The sequence below is a fragment of the Indicator indicator genome, chromosome 4 (genome assembly GCF_027791375.1).
Source record: "Indicator indicator isolate 239-I01 chromosome 4, UM_Iind_1.1, whole genome shotgun sequence".
NCBI lineage: Eukaryota > Metazoa > Chordata > Aves > Piciformes > Indicatoridae > Indicator > Indicator indicator.
Window position 1 is genome coordinate 14441402 of NC_072013.1, and position 16843 is coordinate 14458244.

The 16843-nt window shown below is 51.5% G+C and overlaps 1 protein-coding gene across 1 annotated transcript in view; it reads right to left on the reverse strand.

The window, feature by feature from the left end:
* Window positions 1–16843, reverse strand: part of TTC17 (tetratricopeptide repeat domain 17) — an 80768-nt gene that overhangs the window by 3080 nt on the left and 60845 nt on the right. The window contains exons 19-24 of the mRNA XM_054380703.1: window positions 15188–15353; window positions 10429–10549; window positions 9443–9602; window positions 8355–8438; window positions 3629–3748; window positions 766–909 (exon numbers count right to left, since the gene is read on the reverse strand). Coding sequence (XP_054236678.1) covers window positions 766–909; window positions 3629–3748; window positions 8355–8438; window positions 9443–9602; window positions 10429–10549; window positions 15188–15353 — 795 coding nt within the window. The remainder of the gene's footprint in view (window positions 1–765; window positions 910–3628; window positions 3749–8354; window positions 8439–9442; window positions 9603–10428; window positions 10550–15187; window positions 15354–16843) is intronic.

Here is a 16843-nt window from a genome sequence, read left to right on the forward strand (position 1 = left end):
CCTTGAACACCTCCAGGGAGCAGGCATCCACCACCTCCCTGGGCAACCTCTTCCAGTGTCTCACCCCTCTCAGTCTAAAGGAATTCTTCCTAATATTTCTATTGCATGGAAGGGAGTTGAGTTGCTGCTGCACATTCTTAGGGCTACGAGGATGATGAAGGGACTGGAGCACTGCTGAGAGCCCTGGGGCTGGAGAAGAGAAGACTGAGAGGGGATCTGATCAACATCTATCAATAGCTGAGGGCTGAGGGTCAGGAAGGAAGGGACAGGGACAGGCTCTGCTCACTTGTGCCTGTGACAGGATAAGGGACAAGGGATGGAAACTCCAGCACAGGAGGTTCCACCTCAACCTGAGGAGGAACTTCTTCCCTGTGAGGGTCCCAGAGCACTGGAGCAGGCTGCCCAGAGAGGCTGTGGAGTCTCCTTCTCTGGAGCCTTTCCAGCCCTGCCTGGATGTGTTCCTGTGTGACCTATGCTGAATTCTGTGCTCCTCCTCTGGCAGAGGGGCATGGACTGGAAGATCTCCAGAGGTCCCTTCCAACCCCTGATACCCTGTGCGATCCTCTGTGTGTGAATAAAGAGTTCTGTCACTCAAAAACCCCAAACAAACAAACCACAACCAAACTTTGGTTGACCCTACCCCAATTCCTGGACTGCTTCTTCTCCAAAACTTTTGTGAGCAGAAGATTTTGATCCACAGACACAGAACAAGAAAAAAAAAAAACCAGACAGATGGAACCAAAGCCAGGAGAGAGCACCACTCACCATTGCTACATAGACGTTGGCCAAGGTGAAATGGTTGACCACGAAGTGGGGAGCGATTTCCACTGCCATGGTAGCCACGATGATGGCATCATTCCAGAGCTTTGCATTGTGGAAGATGTTGGCAAGGCTTATTAGTGGCACATCCTGCAACAGAAGAGCAAAGCATCAACAGGGAGGTTCTTTCCCTTGAAGCTACCCAGGTACAGTGAACCTGCAGCCCTCGGCACAGGACGGACAGGGACCTGATGGAGAGGGTCCAGAGGAGGCCATAAAAATCTTAGGGGGTTGGAGCAGCTCTGCTGTGAGGACAGGCTGAGGGAGCTGGGGTTGTTCAGCCTGGAGAAAAGAAGGCTCCAGCCAGACCTAAGAGCAGCCTGCCAGGACCTGAAGGGGGCTACAGAAAGGCTGCAGAGAGACTGTTTGCAAAGGGACAGGACAAGGGGCAATGGTTTGAAATGAGAGCAGAGCAGATTGAGACTGGATGTGAGGAACAAGTTCTTTACTATGAGGGTGGTGGAACACTGGAACAGGTTGCCCAGGGAGGTGGATGAGGCTCCTTCCCTGGAGATATTCAAGGTGAGGCTCAGCAGGGCTCTGGGCAACCTGATCTAGTTGGGGATGTCCCTGCTGACTGCAGAGGGGTTTGGACTGGATGACCTCCTGAGGTCCCTTCCAGCCCGGACCATGCTGTGATTCTATAAGCAGGATTGCTTCACCACCAGGCCACCCTCACTTGGTCACTGCCCACTCTTGCTGTTTGTTTGACCATCCTCCTTCAGCTGTTGCACAAATGGTGAAGGGATATGAAGAAAAGGGACAGCAAGCAAGTGACAAAAGGACCTAACCAGTAGTGTGCAACTGGTTTTTATCGCAGAATTCCACTCTGGTGCTGGAAAACAGCTACAATGCTCTCAGCAAGTCACTCACGGTGTGTTTTTTTTATTTCCTAGATATCCAGACTCTGACCTTGTCCAGCTGACAAAAACTGTTGAGCCTTGACAGCCATAACAAGGCTCTCTGGGAGCTGGGCTTCATACCTTCAAAGTATAAACTGCTGCTTAGCAGCAAGCCTTAGGTGCCCTCAATAGGAGACTAAAACGTTCTGGCTGGTTTTGATCCCTGCCTCCTTGACCTCTAGGAGGTAAGGAGTAACTCTGGTGGGCAAGTGTTTGCAAAGCAGATGTTGTGAAGTCAAAGTCACAAAAGGAGCCCAGAGGAAAATGAATTTACATGAAAACAAAAGGCAAGAGGAAGTAGAGGGAGGATGTGAAGCCAAAGAGGGAGGATAAACCCAAACAGTGCTGACGCTCAGCAAGCTCAAGTTGCAGCTCTGCAAACACAGCCCACAGGTTTCTCTGGAGGCAGCTTCAGTAGGGAGAGTAAAAACAAGGAACAAACTTGGAGAGTCATAGAATCACAGAATTGTTAGGATTGGAAGGAACCTCAAGGATCATCCAGTTCCAACCCCCCTAACCAGTCAACCAGTTCCAAGCAACATCACATCACACTTCTAGGGAACTGCACACCATAACCTTACCAAATGGTAATGGCCAATCCCTCCTCTGGCCCTTGAAGTCACAGAGGTAAGGGCACCATTCCTGAGGAACCATTTGGAGTTACACAGAAAGAGAGGAAAAGAAGCAAGAGGTTCTTGTGTTAGACCTTGGTTCCAACTTGGTTTTGAAAGCTCAGGGACAGAGGATGAGCATTTCTGAGCTGAGGCATTTTTTTTGTCCATGGTAAACCCTCCTCATAATATTCTGAGTGCATAAACTCCTTTGTCTCTTGGGACTATGCCAGAGGAGGTTTAGGTTGGAGATTTGGAAAAATTTCTTTGCTGCAAGAGTAGTCAGGGATTGGTACAGGCTGCCGAGGGAGGTGGTGGAGTCCCCATCCCTGGAGGTGTTTAGGAAACATTTGGCCATGGCACTGTGGGACATGGTTTAGTGGGCATGGTGGTGTTGGGTTGATGGCTGGACTGGATGATCTTGGAGGTCTTTCCCAACTGAAACAATTCTATAATTTCAGTGAAGAATTTGGACCAAGAGTCCAAAAAGAGGAAATGGGTAGATTCAATTTGGATGTTAGGAAGAAATTCTCCCCCCATGAGGGTGGTGAGAGACTGGCAGAGGTTGCCCAGGGAGGTGGTGGAAGCCTCATCCCTGGAGGTTTTTGCAGCCAGGCTGGATGTGGCTGTGAGCAACCTGCTGTAGTGTGAGGTGTCCCTGGCCATGGCAGGGGGCTTGGAACTGGCTGATCCTTGAGGTCCCTTCCAACTCTGACAATTCTCTGATCCCATGATTCTATATGCTGCAGCACCACAGGATTTATTGCTCAGATCCCAAAGTGAAATCTGCAATGTTGACTGAGGAGCCCATGTGAGGTGCTGAGGGAAACGGTTTAGTGGACTTGAGTCAAGCACAGAATGTTGGGGGTTGGAAGGGACCTTGAAAGCTCATCCAGTCCAACCCTCCTGCCAGAGCAGGATCACCTAGAGCAGATCACACAGGAATGCATCCAGGAGGGTTCTGAATGTCCCCAAAGAAAGAGACTCCACAACCTCTCTGGGCAGCCTGCTCCAGGCCTCCAGCACCCTCACACCAAAGAATTTTCTCCTCCTGGTGAGACAGAACCTCCTGCGTTCCAGTCTGTGCCCCAGTGCCCTTTGGCTGGGCACCAGTCAAACAAAGAGTCAGGCCCCATCCTCTTGCCCTTTAGATACTGAGAAGCACTGAGAACCAAAGTTCCACCACAGCTAGCTGAGACCTAAGACCTTCTGGAGCCTTGACACACAGAGTGTTGGGCTGTGCAAGCTGTCCTGGGAGAAGGGAAGCATGATTTGAGCTGGGCCAGCTGTACAGACCTTCATGTGATGGGGAGCATAGTGCAGGGCCTGCCGTAAGCAATCGATTGCCTTCTTCCCTTGGCCTTTCACCCTCCAGTAAAGAGCTGCCATGCTGGACAGCACCCAGGAAGTCTGATTCTGGCAAAAGAAGAACACAAAAAAACCACTCATGTCCACACCTGTATCACAGTATCACAGTATATCAGAGGTTGGAAGGGAGCTCCAGAGATCATCCAGTCCAATCCCCCTGCCAGAGCAGGAGCACCCAGGGGAGTCTGCACAGGAATGCATCCAGGAGGGTCTGGAATGTGTCCAGAGAAGGAGACTCTACAACCTTCCTGGGCAGCCTGCTCCAGGCTCTGTCACCCTCACTCTAAAGAAGTTTCTCCTCGTGTTGAGCTGAAACCTTCTCTGGTCAAGTTTGTCTCCATTGTTCCTTGGCTTATTGCTGTGCACCACCCACAAGAGCCTGGCCCCCTCCACTTGACCCCCAGCCCTCAGCTATTGATAGACATTGATCAGATCCCCTCTCAGCCTTCTCTTCTCCACACTAAACAGCCTCAGGGCTCTCAGGCTCTCTTCACAGGGGAGATGCTCAAGTCCCCTAAGCATCCAATGAAGAGTTGGACTCTCTCCAGCAGGAGAACTGGAGCACTCTGGAACCGGGGAGCCCAAAACTGGACAAAGGATTGCAGCTGTGGTCTCAGCAGGGCAGAGTAGAAAGGTAGAGTGTTGATTGTAGTCAACAGACTTCCTGTCTGTCACTCTTCCAAAGGTATTAAATATACTGAGTTAAAACTTAAAGCAAGAGGAAATGGACTGAGGCTGAGGGGAAGCCTCATTGCTCTCTACAACTACCTGAGAGGTTGGACACAGGTGGGGTTTGATCTCTTCTCCCTAGTATCAGGTGATAGAAGAAGAGGAAATGGCCTGAAACTGTGCCAGGGGAAGGTTAGGTTGGAGATGAGGAAAAACTTCTCTGCTGCAAGAGCGGTCAGGAATTGGAACAGGCTGCCCAGGGAGATGGTGGAGTCCCAATCCCTGGAGGTGTTTAAGAAACCAAACCTGTGGCCATGGCACTGTGGGACAGGGTTTAGTGTGGCCATGGTGGTGTTCGGTTGATGGTTGGACTGGATGATCTTGGAGGTCTTTCCCACCTTTGCTGATGATTCTATAATTCATAGCACATCAAATCCAGCAGGGTATTAGAAGAGGGGGGGAAAACACCCAAAACACTCTGGGTGTTTCCATCACTGCTTTTGTTCTCCTAAGTTCCTTTTCTCAGCAACTTCATTTGTCCCGTAGTTGACAATATGAATTTCTAGCCACATCCTAAACACTGATGGGCTCGTTGTGAGTTGCCAAACCTTGCTTGTAAAAAAAACAAGGGTATTTTGACTCCAGTTTCTTCAGGAATAACCCACAGAAAAATCATGGATTAGCAGAGAATTCTTTGGGTTGGAAAAGTTCTCTAAGGTGATTGAGTCCAACCACCAACCTACCACCACCATGGCCATTAAACCATGTCCCAAAGTGCCATGGGCACACATTTGGCAAATAAAGGAGCTTTGGTCTCTGCAAAGCATCAATTATTAATGCTATTAGTGGTACACAACTGTTAATTAGCATGGCATCATGGTATCAATCTGCGTGCTCTCAAGCACAGCAGGTGAAATGGGATGTAGAGAAACTTGTCCAGCTGAAATGATTCTAGGATTCTGAAACTGGGGTTAAGCTATTTCAAAGCAACAAAAGGTTTTTTACCTCTAACAACACAAATCCTGGAACGGTCTGGGTTGGAAGGGACCTCCAAAGCTCATCCAATCCAACCTTCCTCTGCAGTCAGCAGGGACATCCCCAACTACATCAGGTTGCCCAGAGCCCTGTCCAGCCTCACCTTGAGTATCTCCAGGGATGGAGCCTCAACCACCTCCCTGGGCAACCTCTTCCAGTGTTCCACCACCCTCATAGTAAAGAACTTGTTCCTCACATCCAATCTCAATCTGCTCTGCTCTAGTTTGAAGCCATTGTCCCTTGTCCTGTCCCTGCAGGCCTTTGCAAACAGTCTCTCTCAGCCTTCTTATAGTCCCCTTCAGGTCCTGGCAAGCTGCTCTTAGGTCTCCCTGGAGCCTTCTCTTCTCCAGGCTGAACACCCCCAGCTCCCTCAGCCTGTCCTCACAGCAGAGCTGCTCCAACCCCCTGAGCATTTTCCTGGCCTCCTCTGGACCCTCCCCATCAGGTTCATATCTTTCCTATACTGAGGGCTCCAGCCCTGCACACAGCACTGCAGGTGAGGTCTCAGCAGAGCAGAGCAAAGTGTCAGAATCAGCTCTCTGGCTCTGCTGGCAATGCTGCTTTGGATGCAGCCCAGGCTGCCCTTGGCCTTCTGTGCTGCAAGCTCACACTGCCTGCTCCTGGCCAGCTTCTCATCCCCCACCACCTCCAAGTCCTTTTCCTCAGGGCTGCTTTCTCTCCCCTCCTCCCTCAGTCTGTATTGATAGTGAGGATTGTTCTGGCCCAGGTACAGAACCCTGCACTTGCTCTTGTTGCAAGAGCAAGGTGAAGGAGACTGCCAGGTGAAGGAGACTGCCAGGTGAAGGAGACTGCCAGGTGAAGGAGACTGCCAGGTGAAGGAGACTGCCAGGTGAAGGAGACTGCCAGGTGAAGGAGACTGCCAGGTGAAGGAGACTGCCAGGTGAACCCCAAACTCCAAGTGCAACATCATTTGCTTATGGCAGGGACAGCAGCTGAAGTGCTTTCGGCAGCAACATCAGCTGGAGCAGCCACAACAGCTTCTAAGAAGCTGTTTGATGCTGAGCATCTGAATTTGTACCCACATTCCCCAACCCAAAGCAAAAACAGAGACATGAGCTGAAGCAGCTGACAGCACTCCTGCAGTGGCTGGGAAGAGAAAAGCTGCTGTGGGATGCAGCTTGGAGCTGAAGCCTTGAGAAGTTTGGTGCTGCTGGCTGCCTCCCACACCACGTGTCAAAACCCAAGGAAAACACCAATGTGCTGGAATTCTGTGGGCTCAGAGACAGCAAATGACTGTTTATGCTCACATGTGCCAATTAGCTAAGTAGCCATCTTGATTTGTCTGATTAGCTCTTGTGCATGCTGAATGAGCCTGGGAGACAGAAGATCTGCATTTCATTTCCAGCACAGCTAAAGCCTGACTGAGAACTCTGGGTTCAGCTTACTAGGAGAGCTTCTTGTCTGCAAGGGGGAAGTGCAGCATGGAAGAGGACAAACTGCTTCTGAAGTAGAAAGAAACAGGAGGCTAAGGGGAACACCTTCACTTTCTAGGAATGGCAAAGCTATACTGGCTTCAGTTTCAAAGCACAGCAAATTCCACCTCAGCAAGAGGCAGTGGGCACAAACTGAAGCCCAGGAGCTTCCATCTGAACAGGAGGAAAAAATTCCTTGCTGTAAGGGTGATGGAGTACTGGAGAAGGCTGCCCAAAGAGGTTGTGGAGTCTCCTTCTCTGGAGGTATAATAATTATCTCTGGGGCCAGAGGAGGCCACCAAGATGATCAGAGGGCTGGAGCACCTCCCCTATGGGGAATGGCTGTGGGGGTCTGTTCAGCCTGAAGAAGAGAAGGCTCCAGAGAGACCTTAGAGCAGCCTTCCAGTACCTGAAGGGGGCTACAAGAAGGCTGGGGAGGGACTTTTGACAAGGGCAATGGCTTTGAGCTGGAGGAGGGTAGACTAAGACTGGAGATGAGGAAGAAATTCTTGGCAGTGAGGGTGATGAGAGACTGGGACAGGTTGCCCAGGGAGGTTGTGGCTGCTCCCTCCCTGGAGGTGTTCAAGGCCAGATCGGATGAGGCCTTGAGCAACCTGGGCTGGTGGAAAGTGTCACTCTCTAAGGTGTCACTCACACATTAGAACTAGATGATCTTTAAGGTCCCTTCCAACCTAAACCATTCCATGATATGATTCTAAGTTCCTCAGATGGTTTTTGGTGGAACAGTCTTGGAGCACCAAACTGTTAAAAACCCAATCAGACATGGCCCTTGGGGACATGGTTTAGTGGGCATGGTGGGGTTGGGTTGACAGTTGGACTTGATGTTCTTAAAGGTCTTTTCTAACCTTAATGATTCTATGTCTTGGCTGAGCTCTCCGTTCTGAAGTGGTTTGGGAGAGTCTCCCCATCGGCTGTAAACATGTAACAGCAATCCCAGCATCCTGATCTACCTTGTAGCTCCTAGGAAAACAATGTTCCTCATCATCTCATCCTCAGGTCCTCAGCTGCGGTCTGTAGCAGCCTTAATTTGGCTTCCTCTGGCGAGACAGAGGAGTGCAGCCTTGCACGTGGTGCCAAAGCTCTCCCTGAATGCATCTGACATGCTGTGTGAGGCAGAAGAGAGGAGGCAGAGAAGAGAGGAAGCCTCTGCATGCCAGAAACACCACTGGAGAGCTGAGACAAGGATTTAACTGGACTTTCTCTAAGCTCCAAGTGAAAAAACCCTGCTGCACTAGTTGAATATTTCAACACTAGAGGGCTGGAAACACCAGGAAACTTGACAAGCTGAAGTTTGAGTAGGGAGACAGGCAAGAGACTTGCCAGGGTAAGCACAGGAGACACCTCCACAAGGTACCTGTGAGGGCATTACAGATGCTGAAGAGACACAAGCCCCTAAGTTCCAGTTGCCTGAGTGGAGTTTCAGACCAATGGACTGAGCACTGCAGCAGTCATGAGCAGCAAAGTCCAGGCTCCTCCTGCTGCTCCTTTACACATACCTTCTCCAAAGCTTTGGCTATTCGAGTCCCAACTTGTTCTAATGACTGTGGTGAGTACTGCTCTTTGCCAAGGTTCTGTAGCACCTGTGGAAGAGGAAGAACAAGTGCTTAGAGATGCTGGAACATGCTTAAGAGATGGCCCTCACTTGATGCTTGCTTTTTTTAACCCAGGCTTTTACAAGTGCTGTAACCTGTTCCAACCTGAACATCACTATCTTAGAATCATAGAATCAGTCAGGGTTGGAAGGGACCACAAGGATCAGCCAGTTCCAACCCCCCTGCCATGGGCAGGGACACCTCACACTAGATCAGGCTGGCCAGAGCCTCATCCAGCCTGGCCTTAAATACCTCCAGGGATGGGGCCTCAACCACCTCCCTGGACAACCCATTCCAGGCTCTCACCACTCTCATGGTGAAGAACTTCTTCCTTATGTCCAGCCTGAATCTCCCCACTTCCAGCTTTGTTGCATTCCCCCCAGTCCTGTCGCTACCTGATAGCCTAAAAAGTCCCTCCCCAAAACAAGTGCTAGGATGAGAGGAAATGGCTTCAGGTGGCACCAGGGGAGGCTTAGGTTGGACATGAGGAAAAAATTCTTCTCTGAAAGGGTTGTCAAGCCCTGGCACAGGCTGCTCCACTCTCCCTGGAAGTGTTCAAACAACATGGAGATGTGGTGTTGAGGGACATGGTTTAGTGGTGCCCTGGCAGTGCTGGGTTAAGGGTTGGACTTGATGATCTTGGAAGTCTTCTCCAACCTTAACGATTCTATCTGCATCATCACAGTCTGTTAGAATTCCACTGCACTCAATACTGAGCATGGTAGAAGTTCATGTGTGCTCATCTGGGCTCTTCTTTCACCCTTTCATCCATCAATATGAATCCAAGGACACTAGCAGTCCTCTGGGATTTCCCTCAGGCTGTAGGAGGCTAAGAAGACATTCTGGAAAAGATGGCTTTCAGCTTGCTTTGTCCTTCCAGTTTTCCCCAGGCACTCACTCCCTGAAGGCCACTTCTAGAGACAGGGCACTGAAGCTAAACACACTTTGAACCTCCCAGGGTCTAACTTTGACAGCCTCCACCTCTGCCATACCTCTTTTAGTTGACTTTCTCCAGTGTAATGCAAGCTGGCCCGACTGGAGACACCTTGCAGGTGGTCCAAGGTATGCATGCTGGCTGGGAGATTTGGGTTGCAAAGGGGCTCCATGGCTGGTTCTTGCAGTTGGGTGGCAAAATCAATGTGTTCTGTAATGCTACAAAGGTCAGAAAATAAGCTGCATCAGTCAGGAGAAGGAAGACTCACTACAGGTTCCCTGGTGAGTATCAACTGTCCAGAACCTGGTAGAATTGCATTTGAGATGTTCAAGCAGCAAGAGAAAAAGGGACATTCTGCCTGCACCTGCACCTTTCTGGGCAAGTCTGTTGATGAAACACAACAGGATTGCAAATGTCACTGAAATCCTGGCAGGTTTTTTGCTTGTTTTAAGAAACATTTAAGGATTTAAGACAAGGGGAAACAAGCACAAAATAGAACACAAGAGGTTCCATGTGAACATGAGGAAAAATGTCTTTCAGAGTGCCAGAGCCCTGGAGCATCTCTGTGAGGAGGAAAGGCTGAGAAGAGAACCTTGAGAGGGGAACTTCTCAATGCTCAGCAAGAACTGAAGGGTGGGGGGCAAGAGGCTGGGGCCAGACTCTTGTCAGTGGTGCCCAGGGACAGGACAAGGGACAATGGGCACAGACTGGAACCCAGGAGGTTCCACCTGAACAGGAAGAGAAACTTCTTTGCTTTGAGGGTGCTGGAGGCCTGGAGCAGGCTGCCCAGAGAGGTTGTGGAGTCTCCTTGTCTGGAAAGACTCCAATCCCACCTGTCTACTGTGATCCTGGGCAAGCTGCTGTGGGTGCCCCTGCTTTAGCAGGGGGATTGCTCTGGATGCTCTGCAGAGATCCCTTCCAACCTCCACCATCATTCTGTCATAAAGACAACACATTCCTAATGCACAAAGCCTTCAGATCAGGCACGCTGGAGACTTGTTCTGTGTGAGGAACTTCTTTAAGGTTCAGCTAGGAGATACTTACTCAATGTTTTTAGCAGACACAGCGAGCCAGGTGCTGGCTACGGTGGTGAGCTCAACCCTGCGCAGCTTCAGGCACTCGTCAGGGCTCGGCCAGCCAAGGCTGCGATAGTCACGCCTTGTGCCTTCGGAGAGGGGAAGAGAAGTCAAACAACACAGCAAACTGCAGGCAGGCAGACATTCCCCTGCAGCACAACCACTTCCCAACGACTTCTAGACAGTGGATGCATTCCACACATGGCAACAGTCAAGGTTCTGCAGCCAGGTTTCTTAAGAACATTATAGAATCAGAGAATTGTCAGGGTTGGACGGGACCTCAAGGATCAGCCAGCTCCAACCCATGGGCAGGGACACCTCACACTACAGCAGGTTGCTCACAGCCACATCCAGCCTGGCTGCAAAAACCTCCAGGGATGAGGCTTCCACCACCTCCCTGGGCAACCTCTGCCAGTGACTCACCACCCTCTTGGAGAACAACTTCTTCCTAACATCCAATCTGAATGTCCCTCCTCTACCTTGGATCCATCCCCCCCAGTCCTATAATTCCCTGACATCCTAAGAAGTCCCTCCCCAGCTTTCTTGCAGCCCCTTCAGCCCCTATCAGTCCATTGGGATCATTTAGACCTTATCATTATTGTCCCTTTTGCATCCAATGGTAATTTATTTACATTCTACTACTTTCTCTTCAATCCATGGAAAATTTTCCTAGGCACAGCCTAAAACTGCCACAGAAGGCCACAAGAAGGTCTCCTCAGAGCCTTCTCTTCTCCACACTGAACAACCCCAACTCTCTCAGTCTGTTCTCATAGCAGAGGAGCTCCAGCCCTCTGCTCATCACCATGGGCAGGGACAAGCCTCCCAGGCCTCCTAGGCACAGGGACAGCAGCCCAAAGGCTTCCTCTGAAGGCTGCTGGGCAGAGGGGAGGTGCCAATGGGCAGGGCTGGGCACAGGGGGGGCACACTCCCCTGATGGCACAATGCCATCACCTGGCAATGGCCTCACAGCAGTGCCAGAGCCATAGGACAGTACAGAAGGAAGCATCCTCCTGTGCCTGCTGCCAGAGCCTGGCCTGGGAGCAGCCCAAAGACATCCCAGAGGAGGCCCTTGAGGAGCCAGGGGAAGTAGCTGGTGAGGGCTGAGGGAGGAAGCCCAGAAGCTAGCCTTAGGCTGCTGAAGATGAGAACCACCACCGATTTCTGGAGGTGCCTGAGGGAATCAGGATTGGCAGCTTTGAGGAGCACTGCAGAGCATCCCTCCTGGAGCCAGGAGCTGTAAGAAATGAGATGCAGAGATGCTGCCAGGGTCCCCAGTGCTTTGGAGCACCCATTGGTGTCCTGCCAGGCACAGGAAAGGATTCCTGCCCCCGAGGTCCATCAGGCCAGGGGCATTTGACCACCCTCAGCATGCCCTGAGGTGGCCCCAGGTGAGGGAGAGCAGGGCTGGTGCATCTCCTGGGAGGCATGCCCAGCCTGGGGCAGGAGGAAGCAGATCTTGCTCACGTGCCCAGGGAGTAGCTGGTCGCCAGTGCTGGGGTCAGAAGGAATTTTTCCCCCTGGGGTGGATTGGCACTGGTCCCCAGGGGGTTTTTTGCCTTCCTCTGCAGCATTGAGCATGACCACTCGTCAAGGCTCCTCTGCTCCCTCTTGGCTGGGTCACTGCCTGCTGCTCATGCACCACAGAGATGACCTCTCGTGGCCTGCAGCTGGGGGGAGGAAAATTTCTGTGCTCCTAGGACGGGGAAGCTTCTTGGGTTCCCCTGGAGCTGCTTCCTATCCTCTGCAGCATTGAGCAGAGCTCTTTGTCAGGGCTTCTCTGGGCCCTTCTGGCTCAGTTCTAGCTGCTGCTCCTGCACCTCCAAGGCACCACTCCAGCCAGGCTCTGTTGGGCTCTCAAGTTTTGGAAGACAAAAGTCTGCTGCCTGGCATCCTTGAGTGCCTTACTTTGGAAAGCAGCCCCTGGTACCACACACCTCCTCTTCTCCTTTGGTGTGTGGGGGATACCAATGTTCATCCAAGTTTTCACTCTCCAGGAAGCAGGGAGTGCTTGGCCTCTGCTCCTGCTGCTACTGTCTGTGGCTTTCCTTTGCCAGACTGCAAACTAAACTGAGGAGACATCAGCCTGCTCCTGGCTACACAAGGGGCTGTGTGTCAGTGAGCCTCAGCTCTGAAACAGGCTCAGGAATAAAAACTAAATCCCTCTTTCCACTTGTAACCTTTGTGTGGTGTGTCCTTGGAAGAGCTCTTGGAGCTGCACCCCTCCTGACACTCCAGGCACAGGGCAGTCCTGCTGCTGCCTGACTGATGGGGAGTGCAGGGAGAGGGCTGGAGTGAGGAACTGACACAGCTCCAAGGGCTCCATCCGGCAGAGCAGCTCTCTGCAGGGCAGGTGCCAGCCCCATCCAGGGGACAGGGCAGGGACAGGCACACCTACAACACCACTCAGGCAGGGACTGAAGGCCCCAGGCTGATCTGAGACACCTCCCCGGGGCCCTTAGCAGGACATGGTGGGGGTGGGGGTCCCAGGGAGGCTGTTCTCAGCCACTGAGACCTGTGAGCATGTCAGGACCCTGGCAAAAGTAGACCTCCTTTGTTTAGATGCTCCCCTTAAAACACTTCAGGTTGTCCACTGTGGAGACCAGATGGACCTTCCCTCTGATGGATTATTGCTGTTCTCAGACTCTTTGGGTTTAGTATGGTTGTCCAAGGGAACAGCTCAGGAAATTCTAAGCATGAGTACAAGGAGAAAAAAATCTTCCATGCAGAAGTGAGCAGGTACTGCTCACCTCTACAAGATTTGCAAGCAACAGGCTGCCCAGGGGGGTGGTGGAGTCTCCTTCTCTGGAGATATTCAAAACCCACCTGGATGTGTTCCTGTGTGACCTGCTCCAGGTGACCCTGCTCTGGCAGGGGGGTTGGACTGAATGAGCTTTGGAGGTCCCTTCCAATCCCTAACACTCTGTGATTCTGATTCTCTGGACACAGTATTCCAGCACCTCCAGATCCTTCCTGGAACAGAGGCTCCAGAACTGGACCCAGAGCTCCAGGTGTGGTCTCAGCAGAGTGGAGCAGAGGGGGAGAATCCCCTCCCTGGCCCTGCTGGCCACACTTCTCTTGCTGCAGCCCAGGCTCTGCTTGGCTCTCTGGGCTGCAAGTGCTCACTGCTGGCTCCTGGTGAGCTTCTCCTCCACCAGCACCCCCAAGGCCTTTTCTTCAGGACTGCTCTCCAGCCAGTCCCTGCCCAGCCTGTGTCAGTGCTTGGGACTGCCCTGCCATTCCTGAACCTGAATGGAACTGGAGGGACCCAAAGACTGAACCAGATCTTAGGTAAACAGAGGTTAGGAAGTGGAGGTTTCAAACCTACTTCACTGCACTATTCCAAGTGCTACACATGAAGAACAATCACCACTATTGTTCAGGAGTTACCCACTCTGCTTGCATGTCCTTAAAGACAGTTCATAAATGAGTCACCATTTCTGTTCCACAGCTACAGTAAAAACTACTAGAAGTTGGTTGCTCCATTTTCTGACAATCCTAGGTGAAAAACACTGCTGGTTCTTGTCAGTGAATATTGGTCAAGGCAGAGAGTGGCTTCCACTGCAGTCCTACCCTCTAGAGAGCAGCATTTCTGAAACCATGAAGCACACTTTAGCCCTCCTGTTTCGCAGAGGAGTTAGCAGGGGCAGGACAAGGTTAAATAACTTGCTTCATGGTAACAAACAAATCACTGGGAGAAATGAGAACCTGATCTTCATACTTGAAGCAAAGCCTACTGAAACCTGGTCCTTAGGTTTGGTGGATACTGCAGCAAGTCCAAGCAATCCACCAATCCCAGCATGGTGAGGGGTTGGAAGGGACCTCTGGAGATCACCCAGTCCAAACCCCCTGCTAAAGCAGGGCACCCACAGCAGCTTGCCCAGGATCACAATGGCCAAGGGGGGTTGGAATCTCTCCAGACAAGAAGTCTCCACTACCTCTCTGGGCAGCCTGCTCCAGGCCTCCAGCACCCTCACAACAAAGAAGTTTCTCCTCCTGTTCAGGTGGAACCTCCTGGGTTCCAGTTTGTGCCCATTGCCCCTTGTCCTGTTGCTGGGCACCACTGACAAGAGTCTAGCCTCATCCTCTTGCCCCCCACAGGTCCTTTATCTCTTGCTGAGCATTGCTCAGATCCCCTCTGGGGCTGCTCTTCTCCAGGCTCACCAGCCCCAGGGCTCTCAGCCTTTCCTCCTCACAGAGATGCTCCAGGCCCCTCAGCAGCTTTGTAGCCTCTGCTGGACTCTCTCCAGTAGTGCCCTGTCTCCCCTTCACTGGAGAGCCCAGAACTGGACCCAATACTTCAGCTGAGGCCTCACCAGAGCAGAGTAGAGAGGCAGGAGAACCTCCCTGGCCACACTCTTCTTAATGCACCCCAGGAGACCGTTGGCCTCCTTGGCCATGAGAACACATTGCTGGCTCATAGGGAACTTGCCCACCAGGACTCCCAGGTTCTCCGTGAGGATGTTTAAACCCACATCTTCTCTTTTGTACTCCTCCTCCTCCTCTCAATATCTACCTCTTTTGTACTCCACTCTTACCACCTCATCCCCGGAAGTTCTGGGAAGTCACTGAGTTTTCATGCAGCAGATGAAACCCTGCTGCACTATGTGAGGAAGGTGCAGACAGCAGAGGTTTGGGATAGGAATTTATGGTGATCAAGCAGTGCAAAATAAACCCAGAGTAGTTCAAAAGCTACAACCAACTTGGTTTCTCTAGAAGCAGTAGGTTACCTATTGGTCCAGGAGAAGGTATCTTTGGTCCACTGATCTCCAGGGCAGTGTGGTAGAAGTTTTCACTTTCTCCATTAGTCCCTGCTTCACCATTTCTCCCAACTGGCTCCTGGAGATCCAAGCTTTCAGCTTTTGGTTTCTTTAAACGCTTGACCTGAAAAGTGATCTACCAAAAGAACAGGATTGGCAAGGTCAACATCAAGTAACACCATGAACATAGAATCACTGAATAGTCTGGGCTGGAAGGGACCTCCTAAGGTCATCCAGTCCAACCCCCCTGCATCCCCAACTAGATCAGGCTGCCCAGAGCCCTGTCCAGCCTCACCTTGAAGATCTCCAGGGAAGGAGCCTCAACCACCTCCCTGGGCAACCTCTTCCAGTGTTCCAGCACCCTCATAGTGAAGAACTTCTTCCTAACAACCAACCTAAATCTGCTCTGCTCTCATGTCAAACCATTGTCCCTTGTCCTGTCCCTGTAGGCCTTTGCAAACAGTCTCTCTCCAGCCTTCCTGTAGCCCCCTTCAGGTCCTGGCAGGCTGCTCTTAGGTCTCCTTGGAACCTTCTTTTCTCCAGGCTGAACACCCCCAGCTCCCTCAGCCTGTCCTCACAGCAGAGCTGCTCCAACCCCCTGAGCATTTTCATGGTCCTCCTCTGGACCCTCTCCATCTGGTTCATATCTTTCCTATATTGAGGGCCCCAGACCTGCACACAGTCCATCATCAGCTTGACTATGGTACGTTTTCTAGCCCAAAGATTCCATTCCAAAGATGTCATAGATATGATCTTTCTCTCCCTCTCTCCCCATCTCAACCCACCCTTGAAGCCTTGCTCACTTTCACTCCACCACACCATGCAAACAGGGGACACAGCTTCAGTCTCCAACAGAAGAGAAAACCAATCTAGCTGCTAGAGCACTGAAAGGCACTTTGATGACCATGATGACAACAAATCTTTCATTGTTTCATGCTAACCAGAATTTATCACAGGCTCACAGGATGTTAGGGGTTGGAAGGGACCTCTGGAGATCTTCCAGTCCAACACCTCCTGCCAGAGCAGGACCACAGAATGCAGCACAGGTCACACAGGAACGCATCCAGACAGGGCTGGAAAGGCTCCAGAGAAGGAGACTCCACAACCTCTCTGGGCAGTCTGTTCCAGTGCTCACAGTAAATAAGTTCTTCCTCATGTTGAAGAACTGTGCTGCAATTTACATCCACTGCCCCTTGTCCTGTCATGGGGCACAACCTGTTAGAAACTTTTCTCTGTTGTAACTGTGAGCAGGAAGGTTGAGGGCACTCAGCATCATTCAAAACCTGAGCTCCTGCTGCTCATAACCAAGACTTTCAGAAGTGCTTAGGCTTGAAGAGACCTTTAAGATCATTGAGTCCAATCCTTAACCCAGCACTGCCAGGTCACCACTAAACCATGGCCCTCAGCACCACATCTATATGGCTCTCCCAGGATGGAGACTCCACCCCTGCCCTGGGCAGCCTGGTCCAGGGCTTGGCAACCCTTTTGGGTTAAAAATCATTCCTCATGTCCAACCTAAAGCTCCCCTGGCACCACTTGAGGCCATTTCCTCTTGTCCTATCATTTGTTCCTTGGGAGAAGAGACCAACCCCCACCTGACTCCAATCTCCTTTCAGGGAGCTGTCA